Source organism: Rana temporaria, chromosome 12 (genome assembly GCF_905171775.1).
Source record: "Rana temporaria chromosome 12, aRanTem1.1, whole genome shotgun sequence".
NCBI classification, from domain to species: domain Eukaryota; kingdom Metazoa; phylum Chordata; class Amphibia; order Anura; family Ranidae; genus Rana; species Rana temporaria.
Window position 1 is genome coordinate 114,979,655 of NC_053500.1, and position 13,718 is coordinate 114,993,372.

Consider the following 13,718-nt stretch of genomic DNA (forward strand, 5'->3'; position numbering starts at 1 on the left):
TGGACATGCGCAGTGTTGGCCGAGCTGGCTCCAACATGGCTCCCAACTCTGCAGACAGCACAAATTGTCCATCATGACAATAGTGGAATGGTATGTCACCAGAAATTGGCGCAAAAAAAACTCCATAGATTGTATCTGTAAAGACACATCATCTATAGACATTAAACATTTGTTCGTTATACAAAAACCATACTGCCACAACTATCTTATATCCCATCCTACACTCCGGGAATAGATCAGATGTACATAAGCAGAGCTATTCACTCCAAAAATACAGCGACACCTACTGCCCAGTAACGGTACTGATCTAAAAAAATGGAATGTACGAAAACATTGGTATAACTGGGAATATTAGGTTTGTTTGGACTATTATACAAACCAAGATGATTTGAATAAATTAAATTATGCCATAAAAAAGGGATGGAAAACCAAATGATATTCTGGGTTCCCCCCTGCAATTAAATTAAAATTAAAAAAAATTCCTTTGATTTAAAAAAACAAAACAATGTTCGGTTATCTAGAAAAATGTATTCAATTTTGTTAAGTTGAATTATTGATTATCGATTAAATGAATTAAAAATTCCGATAACCCTACTGATGCCCCTGGAATGACTATATGATGAATGTTTCTAAAAAGAATTAATCAACTCAACACCAACTCCAGGACACCACCACGTAGTGCGGATTATAGCTCATTGATGAGAACCCCACCCATACGCTGAGGTCACTCAAAATAGTGTGTGGGATTCCAAGACTGCCTGAAACTCCCTTGTGCTGACCTATATATAAAGAATCTAGGTGGACCAAATGTAAAATGTAAATTATCAGTATCTCACAGGTAAATTCCTGAATGACACAGATGGAACTGCCCCATATTCATTTACAAAAAGTGATCAAAGTGATTCTATATGCGCTGCCCTAACTACAAAGGCCGCAGATTCCTGTCAAGGAACTATAGATTAATAAACCCAATTTATTGGGACAAGAAACTACATGTGAAAAATAATGAAAAAACATAACTGCTAATCCGTGGGTAGGTGATGAACCAGAACCAAGAATAAATATTACAAACATACTACAAAAATTAGAAGAATGTTGTTACTGCGCTGGTCTAGTTATGCGATGACACAAAATATTAGTAACTTATATGTGATACAATAAAGTGCAAAATCCAGTGCAGTGATATACGTGATAAAGCACAATATAAATAACTATGCAAATAAATAAATTGCAATATCCAGCTCTCACGAGCATGTACAATTGCGTAGTGCCAAGAGCTGGATATTGCAATTTATTTATTTATTTATTTGTATAGTTATTTATATTGTGCTTTATCACGTATATCACTGCACTGGATTTTGCACTTTATTGTTTCACATATAAGTTACTAATATTTTGTGTCATCGCATAACTAGACCAGCGCAGTAACAACATTCTTCTATTTACGCACTTAAACCTTTTCGGAGGTTTATATAGTACTGCAGCAGGTCAATTTAATATAATTTATTTCTTTGCGCCGGTGACAATCACCATATATTTTTTATACTACAAAAATTACTTCCAAATATCTACAAGAAAAAGAAAATATACACACATGTACTGACGTGATATACATGAATATTGTGCCTAGTGAACAACCATATTCCACCCCACCTCTCATAGTGTGACTAATCAAGAATTATTAATAAAGGCGTTCACATCAGTGTTGACGTTCAATCTAAATGGCGCATATGTTTTTGCCCTGTATATCCAAGCCATTTCTTGCTTGGAAATCTCTCTAACAAGAGAGCTGCCCCTCCAATGGGGTTTATATGTATCTATCCCCCATATAGAGAGTTTTTGATTACATAGTTAGTCAGGTTGAAAAAATAAACAAGTCCACCCAGTTCAACCATACAAAAATAAAATAATAATAATAATAATATCATACAATCCCATATACCGAATGCTATACCCACAGTTGATCCAGAGGAAGGCGAAAAAAAACCCCAGTAGAGCATGATCCAATTTGCTACAGAAGGGGAAACAATTCCTTTCTGATCCCCGAGAGGCAATCGGATATTACGCGGATCAACTTTATCTATAAATGTTAGTACCCAGTTATATTGTGTGCATTTGGGAACTAATCCAGGCCTTTGTTAAAGCAATCTACTGAGTTGGCCAGAACCACCTCTGGTGGGAGTCTGTTCCACATTTTCACAGCTCTTACTGTGAAGAAACCTTTTCGTATTTGGAGATGAAATCTTTTTTCCTCTAGACGTAAAGAGTGCCCCCTTGTCCTTTGTGTTGACCATAAAGTGAATAACTCAACACCGAGTTCACTATATGGACCCCTTATATATTTGTACATGTTGATCATATCCCCCCTTAATCTCCTTTTCTTAAGAGTGAATAAATTCAGTTCCTATAATCTTTCCTCATAGCTGAGCTCCTCCAAGCCTCTTAGCAGTTTGGTTGCCCTTCTCTCTACTTTCTCCAGTTCCCCGATATCCTTTTTGAGAACTGGTGCCCAAAACTGAACCACATATTCCAGATGAGGTCTTACTAATGATTTGTACAGGAGCAAAGCTATATCTCTCTCTCTGGAGTCCATACCTCTCCTAATACAAGAAAGGACTTTGCTTGCTTTGGAAACCGCAGCTTGGCATTGCATGCCATTACTGAGCTTATGATCTACCAAAACCCCCAGATCCTTCTCCACTACAGATCCCCCCAGTTGTACTCCCCCTAGTATGTATGATGCATGCATATTCTTAGCCCCCAAGTGCATAACTTTACATTTATCAACATTAAACCTCATCTGCCACATAGTCGCCCAATTAGACAGAGCATTGAGGTCGGCTTGTAAATTGGAGACATCCTGTAAGGACGTTATTTCACTGCATAGCTTGGTGTCATCTGCAAAGACAGAAATGTTACTTTTGATCTCAGACCCAATATAATTTATAAAGGTATTAAAAAGTAAGGGTCCCAACACTGAACCTTGGGGTACACCACTGATAACCCTAGACCATTCGGAGTAAGAATCATTAATGTCTCTTAATTGTCGTTCAGCCAGTTTTCTATCCATTTACACACAGATATTTCCAATCCTGTAGACTTTACCTTACACACGAGCCGTGTGTGGGGAACTGTATCGAACGATTTTTGCAAAATCCAAGTATACCACGTCCACAGCCACGCCTCTGTCCAGGGTTTTACTTACCTCTTCATAAAAAGAAATCAGGTTTGTCTGACAACTTCTGTTTTTCATGAATCCATGTTGTCTGTTGCTTAAAATGTTTTTTTTTTCCCAGCAAGAACTCATCTGTGTGGTCTTTTATTAACTCTCCAGTATCTTCAAGTATCTAAAAGTAACTCCAAAAGGCTGTCGGTGGATCCACTTGGGTACAATCAGCCTGCTCATACATGGATCAAAATTTGACCGTTCCCTACCAGACTGGCCAAGTTTGGACCCATGTATGGCCGGTGTTATAATAAATGGATCAGTTTCCCCTTGCTGCATAGCAACAGCCTGGCTTTTTCCTCTTAATTAAATCATTCTCTAGTCAATGGAAAACCATACAGTATGTGATCAGAAAGAGGGGTAGTGACTACAAAATAGTCACTAGTTCTTGAGTAAGATCTTTTAGTGAACAGTAATTAAAGCGAAATCCACCCACCATGTGAGGGTGAGTCAGACTTTTATCACGGTTACATTAGCTGTGTTTTCCAGAACATTATGTGGTACTTCTGGGCTATCCAGAAAAATTACAATTAACTTGCTGAAAGTCATGCTAAGAAAAACAACAGCACTATCAGGGGTTCTGCATATCTGCTTCAATGCAAGGTAAGGTAAAAATTTGAATCGGCGTATCTAGCTCATTTGCATATTCTTTGCGTAAATCTATGGAAGCAACACCTAGCGGCCAGCGTAAATATGGCCTAAGATACGACGGTGTAAAACACTTACGCCGGTCGGATCTTAGGGAAATCTATGCGTAACTGATTCTATTGAATCAGGCGCATAGATACGACCGGCTGGACTCAGAGATACGACGGCGTATCTGGAGATACGCCGTCGTATCTTCTCTCTGAATCTACCCCATTGTGTTTTTTATGAAGTGAATCCATTTTTTTTTTTAGGATGACGTCACCTTGGCCAGCCCCACTTTCCCCACCCTGTCCACAGCCACCTGGGATCTTGATACACATCCCAGGAGGCTTCAGGCCTAATGTCACAGCTGACCGCCATCTTGTTTAGGAATGTAATAATAAAACAGCTTTTACCAACCTACCTCTTTATACTCTGAAATTGGTTTAGCAGATCTCAGTGAGAATTTTTAGAGAGGTAAGATTTTCTGACAATATTCTCCCTATACCAGTGGCGGTGCATCCATAAAGGGCGCAGGAGCGCGGCCCCCTCTCTCCTGCACCGCTCTATCACCATAGATAGACTCAGGTGTCCGGCCCCTTTTCGGGCACCGGGCACCTGAAATTCACCGGCGAGGTGTTTTTTGGAAGCACCTGATTAGAGCCATAGGCTCTAATAGGCGCCCAAAAATGTGAACAGCGGGCGCCATGCTAGGCATTCGCTGTCCACTCAGCTGTGTGTTAGCAAAGGAATTTGCTTTGCTAACACTGAATCTGCCTCTCAGCCAATCAGGTTGCCGGGTCTGTTACCGGTCACCAAATTGGCTGAAACGTCAGGTGCTGTGATTGGACGATTGAGAGAGGACGAAAGAAGACATGGAGGACATGCAGGAGACCGCGGCTGACCCGCTCCGAGACAGGTAAGTTCCGGGCAGCATCTGATGGGGCACACTGGTGGCATCTGATGGGGCACACTGGCGGCATCTGATGGGGCACACTGGCGGCATCTGATGGGGCATACTGGTGGCATCTGATGGGGCACACTGGCAGCATCTGATGGGGCACACTGGAGACATCTGATGGGGCACAGTAGTGGCAATTGATAAGCACACTGGCAGCGTCTGATGGGGCACAGTAGCGGCAATTAATGGGCACAGTGTCAGCTATTGATGGGCACAGTGGCTGCGTTTGATGGGCACAGTGGTGGCAAATTATGGAAACAGTGGCTGCGTTTGATGGCACAGTGGCTGCGTTTGATGGGCACAGTGGCTGCGTTTGATGGGCACAGTGGCTGCGTTTGATGGGCACAGTGGCTGCGTTTGATGGGCACAGTGGCTGCGTTTGATGGGCACAGTGGCTGCGTTTGATGGGCACAGTAGCTGCGTTTGATGGCACAGTGGCTGTGTTTGATGGCACAGTGGCTGCGTTTGATGGGCACAGTGGCTGAGTTTGATGGGCACAGTAGCTGTGTTTATGGCACAGTGGCTGCGTTTGATGACAATTTGGTAGCTCAAATTTATGTTTTTTTTTTTTTTTTCAGTTTGTTTGCGCCCCATCCAAAAATGTTGAGCACCGGCCGCTACTGCCTATACAAGGTTCCGTGTAATGTTCTAGAAAGCTTGTTGTTCTAAAAAGTTCTATAGCTTGTAATGTTTTAGTTAAAAGCACGTACAGCATAGTGGTATTAGCATATGAACTATAGATTGAAGACTAACTGAGCACCATATGTAGACTGTAAAATGGCTGCTGTAGATGAAAAATAATGATAGTGGGTTACACCTATCAATTTTCAGCATGGCATTCCTCCAGCTACATAGATGCCAGCAGCTTGAATAACCAATTGACTTCTGTCATCAAGTCATATATTGAGTTAAGGTTGTGTAATGAGCAAAGCACATTGGAGTTTGTCAGAATTAGTGGGTTTTTGTTTGTCCACCCGCCTCTTGAGGATTGACCACAAGTTCTCAATGGGATTAAGATCTGGGGAGTTTCCAGGCCATGGACCCAAAATGTCAACGTTTTGGTCCCCGAGCCACTTAGTTATCACTTTTGCCTTATGGCACGGTGCTCCATCGTGCTGGAAAATGCATTGTTCTTCACCAAACTGTTGTTGGATTGTTGGAAGAAGTTGCTGTTGGAGGGTGTTTTGGTACCATTCTTTATTCATGGCTGTGTTTTTGGGCAAAATTGTGAGTGAGCCCACTACCTTGGATGAGAAGCAACCCCACACATGAATGGTCTCAGGATGCTTTACTGTTGGCATGACACAGGACTGATGGTAGCGCTCACCTTTTCTTCTCCGGACAAGCCTTTTTCCTGATGCCCCAAACAATCGGAAAGAGGTTTCATCGGAGAATATGACTTTGCCCCAGTCCTCAGCAGTCCATTCACCATATTTTCTGCAGAAGATCAATCTGTCCCTGATTTTTTTTTTTTTGGAGAGAAGTGGCTTCTTTGCTGCCCTTCTTGACACCAGGCCATCTTCCAAAAGTCTTCGCCTCACTGTGCGTGCAGATGCGCTCACCCCTGCCTGCTGCCATTCCTGAGCAAGCTATGCACTGGTGGCACTCCGATCCTGCAGCTGAATCCTCTTTAGACAGTCCTGGCGCTTGCTGGACTTTCTTGGGCACCCTGAAGCCTTCTTCACAAATGCAGTGGAAATTTTTTTTATGGGATTAAGTTAATTTTCATGGCAAAGAGGAACTTTGCAATTAATTGCAATTCGTCTGATCACTCTTCATAACATTCTGGAGGGTATGCAATTTCCCATCTCAAAAACTGAGGCAGCAGACTTTGTGAAAATTAGTATTTGTGTCATTCTCAAAACTTTTGGCCAACTTTTGGCCATGGTGGTAGACTGTAAAATGGCTGCTGTAGATGAATAATAATGATAGTGGGTTACACCTATCAATTTTCAGCATGGCATTCCTCCAGCTACATAGATGCCAGCAGCTTGAATAACCAATTGACTTCTGTCATCAAGTGATATATTGAGTTAAGGTTGTGTAATGAGCAAAGCACAAAAAGCAGAAGGTATAAAGTATGGCCCGGATTCACATACCTCGGCGCATAGTTATGCCGGCGTAGCGTATCGAATATACGCTACGCCGACGTAGCGCAGAGCGGCGAGCACAGTTTTCACAAAGCACTTGCTCTCAATGTAACGCCCAGCAATCAAAGCGGAGGAGGACTTAACTTACTCCTCCTTCAGTGCAGAGGGGCTCAAAGCAGCAGCACGTCCCCTTCAGCTGAGCCCCGCCCCTTTGTCGTGGTCCTGGAGAGTTCGTCGTTAGTCCAGTGGCGGTGGGGTGCAGGGCAGCGGCATTTTCAAATAGCAAGAGGGAGAGCTCGGGAGGGAGTGAGAGAAGACTACGCCTCACCGCCACACCTCCCAGAGTGTCAGAGCCTGTACTCCTTCTCCAACTCCTCTCCCAGCTGTGATTGTCCTGGAACAGGAAGACAGGCTGACCGAGGACAGGCGTGAGGTAGGTGCATCACACACGCCTACCAACACAGACAGGGGCTGCCTGAGAAAGTCACAGGGGGATCTCTCTCTCCCACCCTCACACCCACCTCTCCCCCACCCCCCTCTTTCTCACACCCATCGCTCTCACACCCTCTCTCTCATCCACCCCTCAGGTGAGTCGGTAGAAGCACCAGAGGGCGGCGGGAGGGGGGACGTCTCCTCTCGTCACCTGTAAGAACGATCAAGCCCTCTTATGGTGTAGGGAATCGCCGGCTGAAAACGGCAATATCTGAATGATGCCTGTAGCTGCAGGCATCATTCAGATATAGTCCCACAAAGCCGAGAACGTCTTTAAATTTCGTACCTGGGTGGGGGGGGGGTGTCTATAGTCTGCTTGTAAAGTAGCGCATGTTTCCCGTGCTTGGAAAAGTCCCTGCACAAAATGACATTTCTAAAGGAAAAAAAGTAATTTAAAACGCGTCGTTCGTAGCTGCATCGTTTTTTTTTTTCTCCGTATCACTCCAGACTGGATTACATCGTTTTTTTCTTTTTAATAAGACTTGTCCCAAACTGTCTCCTGTGGTTTTTAATATTTTGACATTTTTATTTGTGAAATGGTAGGGGTACAATGTACCTCGTTAACAATTCACATGGGGGGGGCGGCATCTGGAGGTCCCCTTTGTTAAAGGGGGCTTCCAGATTCCGATAAGCCCCCCGCCCGCAGACCCCCACAATCACCGGGCAAGGGATGTGGGGATGAGGCCCTTGTCCCCACCAAGTTGAGGGCATGTGGGCTGGTACGGTTCAGGAGGGGGGGCCGCTCTTTTATCCCCCCTTTTTTCCTGCGGCCTGCCAGGTTGCGTGCTCGGAGAAGGGTCTGGTATGGATTTTTGGGGGGAACCCCACACCATTTTTTTCAATTTTGGTGCAGGTTTCCCCTTAAAATCCATACCAGACTTGAATGACCCGGTATGGATTTTGGGGGGAACCCAACGCCATGTTTTTTTTTTTTAATTGACGCAGGGTCCCCCTGCTGATGTAAATCAGTAAGGACTATGCAAATATAAATGAGAGCTCCTTTCTATTAAAATATATATGACTTGTTTCACAGTTGGGCAACTTTTCCAGCAAATTTGGACCTCCGAGTTGCATGACAAGTTGTACCCCATGATTCTTAATGATAACCATTCATAGCTGTGCTACTTCAAGTTGCAGCAACTTCAAAGTATTCCCTGTACTACTTTGGTGTGACTTTCATGTGACTTGCGGTACATAGGGCGCAATATTACACAGGCATTCCCAGAAGTTGGGCCCAAGTTGCAGCAGCAAAGTGGCAGCAAAATAGTGTGACTTTCAGGTTGCAGCAGTGTGATTGCGATTCATGGATAATACCTTTGAATTAGGCACTATTCTCACTTGTGCATCCTGCAAGTGGAGCAAATTCGTCTCTGCACTACTTTGGTTTGACTTTGATGCAACTTGAGGTTCATATACCACAAAATTACACAGGCATTGGTCGCACAAGTTCAAATGGGGCCTAATTCAAAGGTGTTATCAATGACTCTCATTAGGTTCCTTTCACACTTGGCAGATTTTTCATACAACTTGAGGTCCATAAGGCCCCTTTCACACTTGTGCGATCTGAAAGTCTCACGATTTTGCAGTGCTTTTTTCCGCACATTTGGTGTGATTTGAAGCAATGCCAGTGTAATCTTGAGGTCTATGGACACAGGAATTGCAGGACAAGTCGCACAAGTGTGAAAGGGGCCTTAGGGCCGGTTCACACTGCTGTGCTGTCCGACATCGGATGTGATTTGCCCCGAATTGCAAATCACATGTCACATGCGATGTCTGTGTGATGCAAACTCAACCATACAGATTGTATAGTTGAATCTGCATCGCATTTGGACCAAACTCCATATTTTTGGTCCGCAGCAGAATCGGATTGCATATGTGTTGTCTGAATTTGCAGTTCGCTCTGCGATATGCAAACTGATTTAGGGGTGTAATTAGCTTTCTACTGACACTCCCAGCAGTTTGCATAAGGCAGTGTGAACTGCCTGCGAGTTGAATGCGATGCGGGAACTGGATTCGCAGGGTTCCCGCATCGCTCCATTGTGAACTGGTCCTGACCCTAGGTTCACACCTATGCATTTTTTAGTGCGTTTTGCAGTTTGCAGAAACACTCTACAGTACATTTAACATGGTTTCCTATGGTACTAGTTCACATGTATGCGTTTTGTGGCCAGTGTGTTTTTGTAAAAGGTTGGGACTTTTTTCACACGATTTGCAGGTAATAGATTTCAATGGAACCGAACCAGAAACGCAACTGTTGCGTTTGTGATGTGATTTTTTTTATGTGTTTTGTGGGTTATTATTTTAACACTGTATGTAGCTTGTTGCTAACCGGGGGGCCAGTAAGCCAGCTGTCGTGTCCTTAACAACCAATGAGTCTTCAGCTGTCAGCGGCTTCCCCACTGAAAGTCAAAAAAAATAAAAAATGCCAGCCCAAAAATTTTTTTTTTAAAAAAAGCAAAAAAAATATGCATGGGATCCCCCCCAGGTCTATACCAGGCCCTTCAGGTCTGGTATGGATATTAAGGGGAACCCTGCACCAAAATGTAAAACAAAATGGCGTGGGGGTCCCCTCAAAATCCATACAAGACCCTTCTCTGAGCACGCAACCTGGCAAGCTGCAGGAATAGAGGGGGATGAGAGAGCGGTCCCCCTCCTCCTGAACTGTACCAAGTCACAAGCCCTCAACATGGGGAGGGTGTTTTGGGGTCCCGAAAACAAAACAACTTGTCCCGATGTTGAGGGCGTCAAGGGCCTCTTCCCCACAACCCTTGCCAAGTGGTTGTGGGGGTCTGTGGCCTGGGGGGCTTATCAGAATCTGGAAGCTCCCATTAACAAGGGGGGGCCCCCAGTACCCCTACACATTCACCAAAAAAAGTGTCACAAAAGTAAAAAAATTACAGTTAACATTTTTGAACAATTCCTTTATTTAAAAAATAAAATAAAAAATGTCCTGCAATGTAAATCGATCTTCGATCACAACGCCAATGACCCGAGAACAAAAAGATTCAGCCTCGATGGGAGTCGACCCGCCGACTGCAGCCTTTTTGCGCTGACAGCTCTTATATATGACCCCAATCCCTTCTGACATCATGTGACGTCACCTGACGCTATATAACAGCTGTCATCGCAAAAAGGCTGCAGTCATGGGGATGCCGCCCATCGCGGCTGAGTTTTTCCGTATATTTTTTGTTGACGTTGTTGTGATCAAAGATGGAGTTACATCGCGGGACAATTTATTTAAGTTTTTTTAATAAAGGACTTGTTCCAAACTGTCTCCTGTCATTTTTAGTTTTGTTACACTTTTTTTGGCAAATGAGTAGGGGTACAATGTACCCAATACACATTCACATGGGGGGCGGGATCTGGGGGTCCCCTTGTTAAAGGGGCTTCCAGATTCTGATGAGCCCCCCTTTGAAGACCCTCACAACCACCGGGCAAGGGTTACAGGGAAGAGGCCCTTGTCTTCATCAACATGGGGACAAGGTGTTTTGAGGGGACCCCAAACCCATCTGCTATGGGACCCCAAAACACCCTCCCCATGTTGAGGGCATGTGGCCTGGTATGGTTCAGGAGGGGGGCGCTCTCTCGTCCGTTCCCCCTTTTCCTGCAGCCTGCCAGGTTGCATGCTCAGATAAGGGTCTGGTATGGATTTTGGGGGGGACCCCCACGCCTTTTTTTTTTTTAAATTGGGCACAGGGTTCCCCTTAATTTCCATACCAGACCCAAAGGGCCTGGTATGGACTGAGGGGGGCCCATGCTATTTTTTAAATAGGAATAGCCAATGGCACATCAGCATTAGGCATGGTTTCAATTATATTAATGGCTAATTTTCTAAACAGTATTGTATAGTATTAAAAACATCAAACACTAGTAAAATAATTTTGTATGTATAATTGTGCTTAGCCCAATAGGCTAGTTGTCAGCACTTAAACATTCAAAATTTCAGGCATTGAAAAACTCATGGGTTCAAATCCCACAGAGGGATCCTAAAAGAATGCATTGGTGGAAAAAAGGTGAATCACAATTAGCCAAAGCAGCATATGCTGAAAAAAGGGGAATGGCAATTAGCCAATGCACCTTAGTTTGGCTGATTTTATTATATTAAAGCGTTTTGTTTTTTTAAGTCAGCAGCTACAAATACTGCAGCTGCTGACTTTTAAAATATGGACACTTACCTGTCCAGGGAGCACGGGATGTCGGCACCCGAAGCCAAGCTATCGCTAGACTCTTGGGGTGCTGCTGCTGCCATCTCGGCTTGCAGCTTCACTTCCTGGTTTCCTACTGCGCATGCGCAACTCTGCGCATGCGCACCTAGCGCTGCGTGATCCCACTGGTCCCTGCTGTCTTCTGGGATCTGTGTGTCTCCTACAAAACAGCTGGGGGGGGGGGGAAGAGGAAAGTGGCGTAGATTCCCGTGGGTGGCTCATGTATCTATGCTCGGAAGTGGGAGCAAATACCTCTATTACACGGGTATCTGCTCCCCCCTGAAAGGTGCCAAATGTTTGGGTGAAACTCCACTTTAACTCTTTAAATGCATGCAATGGTATGTAAGTATTTAATAATATTATGGTGTGGAATTTCAAACATCACACACTAGTTAAAGGGCAGTTTTCATTTTTTTGTTTATTTTAATTTGCTTGTGCTCTGAAACATAGCTGGTGGATGGTAGGTTGGCTGGGATATGAACTCATACCTTGAGTGCTGTGGAGACATTTGAGCAGACCACCAAGCCATTGTTAAAGGGGTTGTAAAGGTTTGTTTTTTATTTTCTAAATTGGTTCCTTTAAGCTAGTGTTGGTTCACTTACCTTTTCCTTCGATTTCCTTTCTAAATGTTTTTTTTCTTTGTTTTCTTTGTCTGAATTTCTCACTTCCTGTTCCTCCTCAGTAAGGTGTTCAGTAAGCTGTTCTAAATGACTTTCCACCGCTCTGATGATGGTGGAAAGCTTACTGAGGAGAAACAGGAAGTGAGAAATTCAAACAAAGGAAAAAAAACATTTCAAAGGGAAATTGACGGAAAAGGTAAGTGAACCAACAATGCACTAACTTAAAGGAACCTATTTAGAAAATAAAAGACGAACCTTTACAACCCCTTTAAGTTAAGTACGCTGAGCCCTGCGTTATAGTGTTCTATGATTAAAGAATGAACAAAAATACCGTAATTACCCCTTTATAGTCACCGGAATAAAAAAAAAAAAAAACAACATACAACAAATAGGTAACCTAAATGTTTAATACATGTAACTTTACAGAATAGCAGACATTACTCTGTAATAATCATTCACAACTGCATGCGTTAGCAAAAGAAGGAAAAAAAATAGGAATACTAATTGCAATATACATCAATAGATGCACACAAGGTAGAGAACATCTCATATAAAAATGTTTCTTTCACATACATTGACCATGGTTGCAGTACAATACTATATAACAACATAGTAAAAATTGGCACTTGCATGTCCGCAGAATCGATAATTAGCGCTGATTTCAAATTTACTAACATTTGTTCGCCGCTAATACGCTATTTTTCATTCGCACATTTGCCTGTTGAAATTTTAATTGGCTAAAATGGGCGCTATTATATGCAATAGTGCCAAGTACTTTCTGGCGCTATAGTAAATGACCCCCCAATGTTTAAAAATCTTTTTGCATGGTGATGTTTCCATGCACAAACAACAAATGAGGCTTCTAAATTAGGTTTTTTTCTCTTCCCTCCGGCAGGTATGGCTTTTTATGATGAAGCCACCTGAACTGTTTGGAAGCCCTTCACATTTGGAAACTTCTTAGAGGAGAAATCCGCTAGGAGACTTCTGTCACCTTTTCTGTGTGGGGTCACCTTAAACGTAATTGTAATCCTCTCTTGTGGTTTCATACTTGGTACACTAGAAGAAAAAAAGATGTTTATTAGTAAGTTGTGGGAAGTATGTAACAGGTTATAGTCCATATAAAAAGATTATAGCAATGTGATAGGTTGTGTAACCATAAAATGTCCATCCACAAATGGAAGCCTCCACAAGGGGATTAGAAGCAAAACCCAGCAGGAGATACAGAGTTAAAAAGAGAAGAGAGGCGCCTCTAAGTGTAGCAATGTGGTTGCATTTAATGACGGTACAACATTTAGCAACTCACATGGTTGGGGATTAAAAGAGGCACATCTAAGTATGCAGGCAACCCGGGGTAAAGCGATCCACATAGACCGTCCTCCTCAACGCCGGCTCTCACCGATATCAGTTTGCAATCGTGACCGGGAAGACTTCCCTGCAGTAGAGCGATCTGAAAGCGAGGCTTGAACCGCTCGTGGAGTGCAGTGTGGAAGGGACGAC

At 43.4% G+C, this 13,718-nt stretch overlaps 1 protein-coding gene across 2 annotated transcripts in view; it reads right to left on the reverse strand.

Annotated features, from left to right (window-relative positions):
* LOC120918610 (protein-glutamine gamma-glutamyltransferase E-like) overlaps positions 1–13,718 on the reverse strand; it is a 148,841-nt gene that overhangs the window by 83,865 nt on the left and 51,258 nt on the right. Inside the window, exon 13 of one of the 2 annotated variants that reach the window (XM_040330282.1) lies at positions 12,611–13,277. The exons of the other annotated variant lie outside the window; for it this stretch is intronic. Coding sequence (XP_040186216.1) covers positions 13,127–13,277 — 151 coding nt within the window. The 3' untranslated portion in view covers positions 12,611–13,126. Of the gene's footprint in view, positions 1–12,610; positions 13,278–13,718 lie in introns of those variants that run through there. 2 annotated transcript variants of the gene reach the window in all.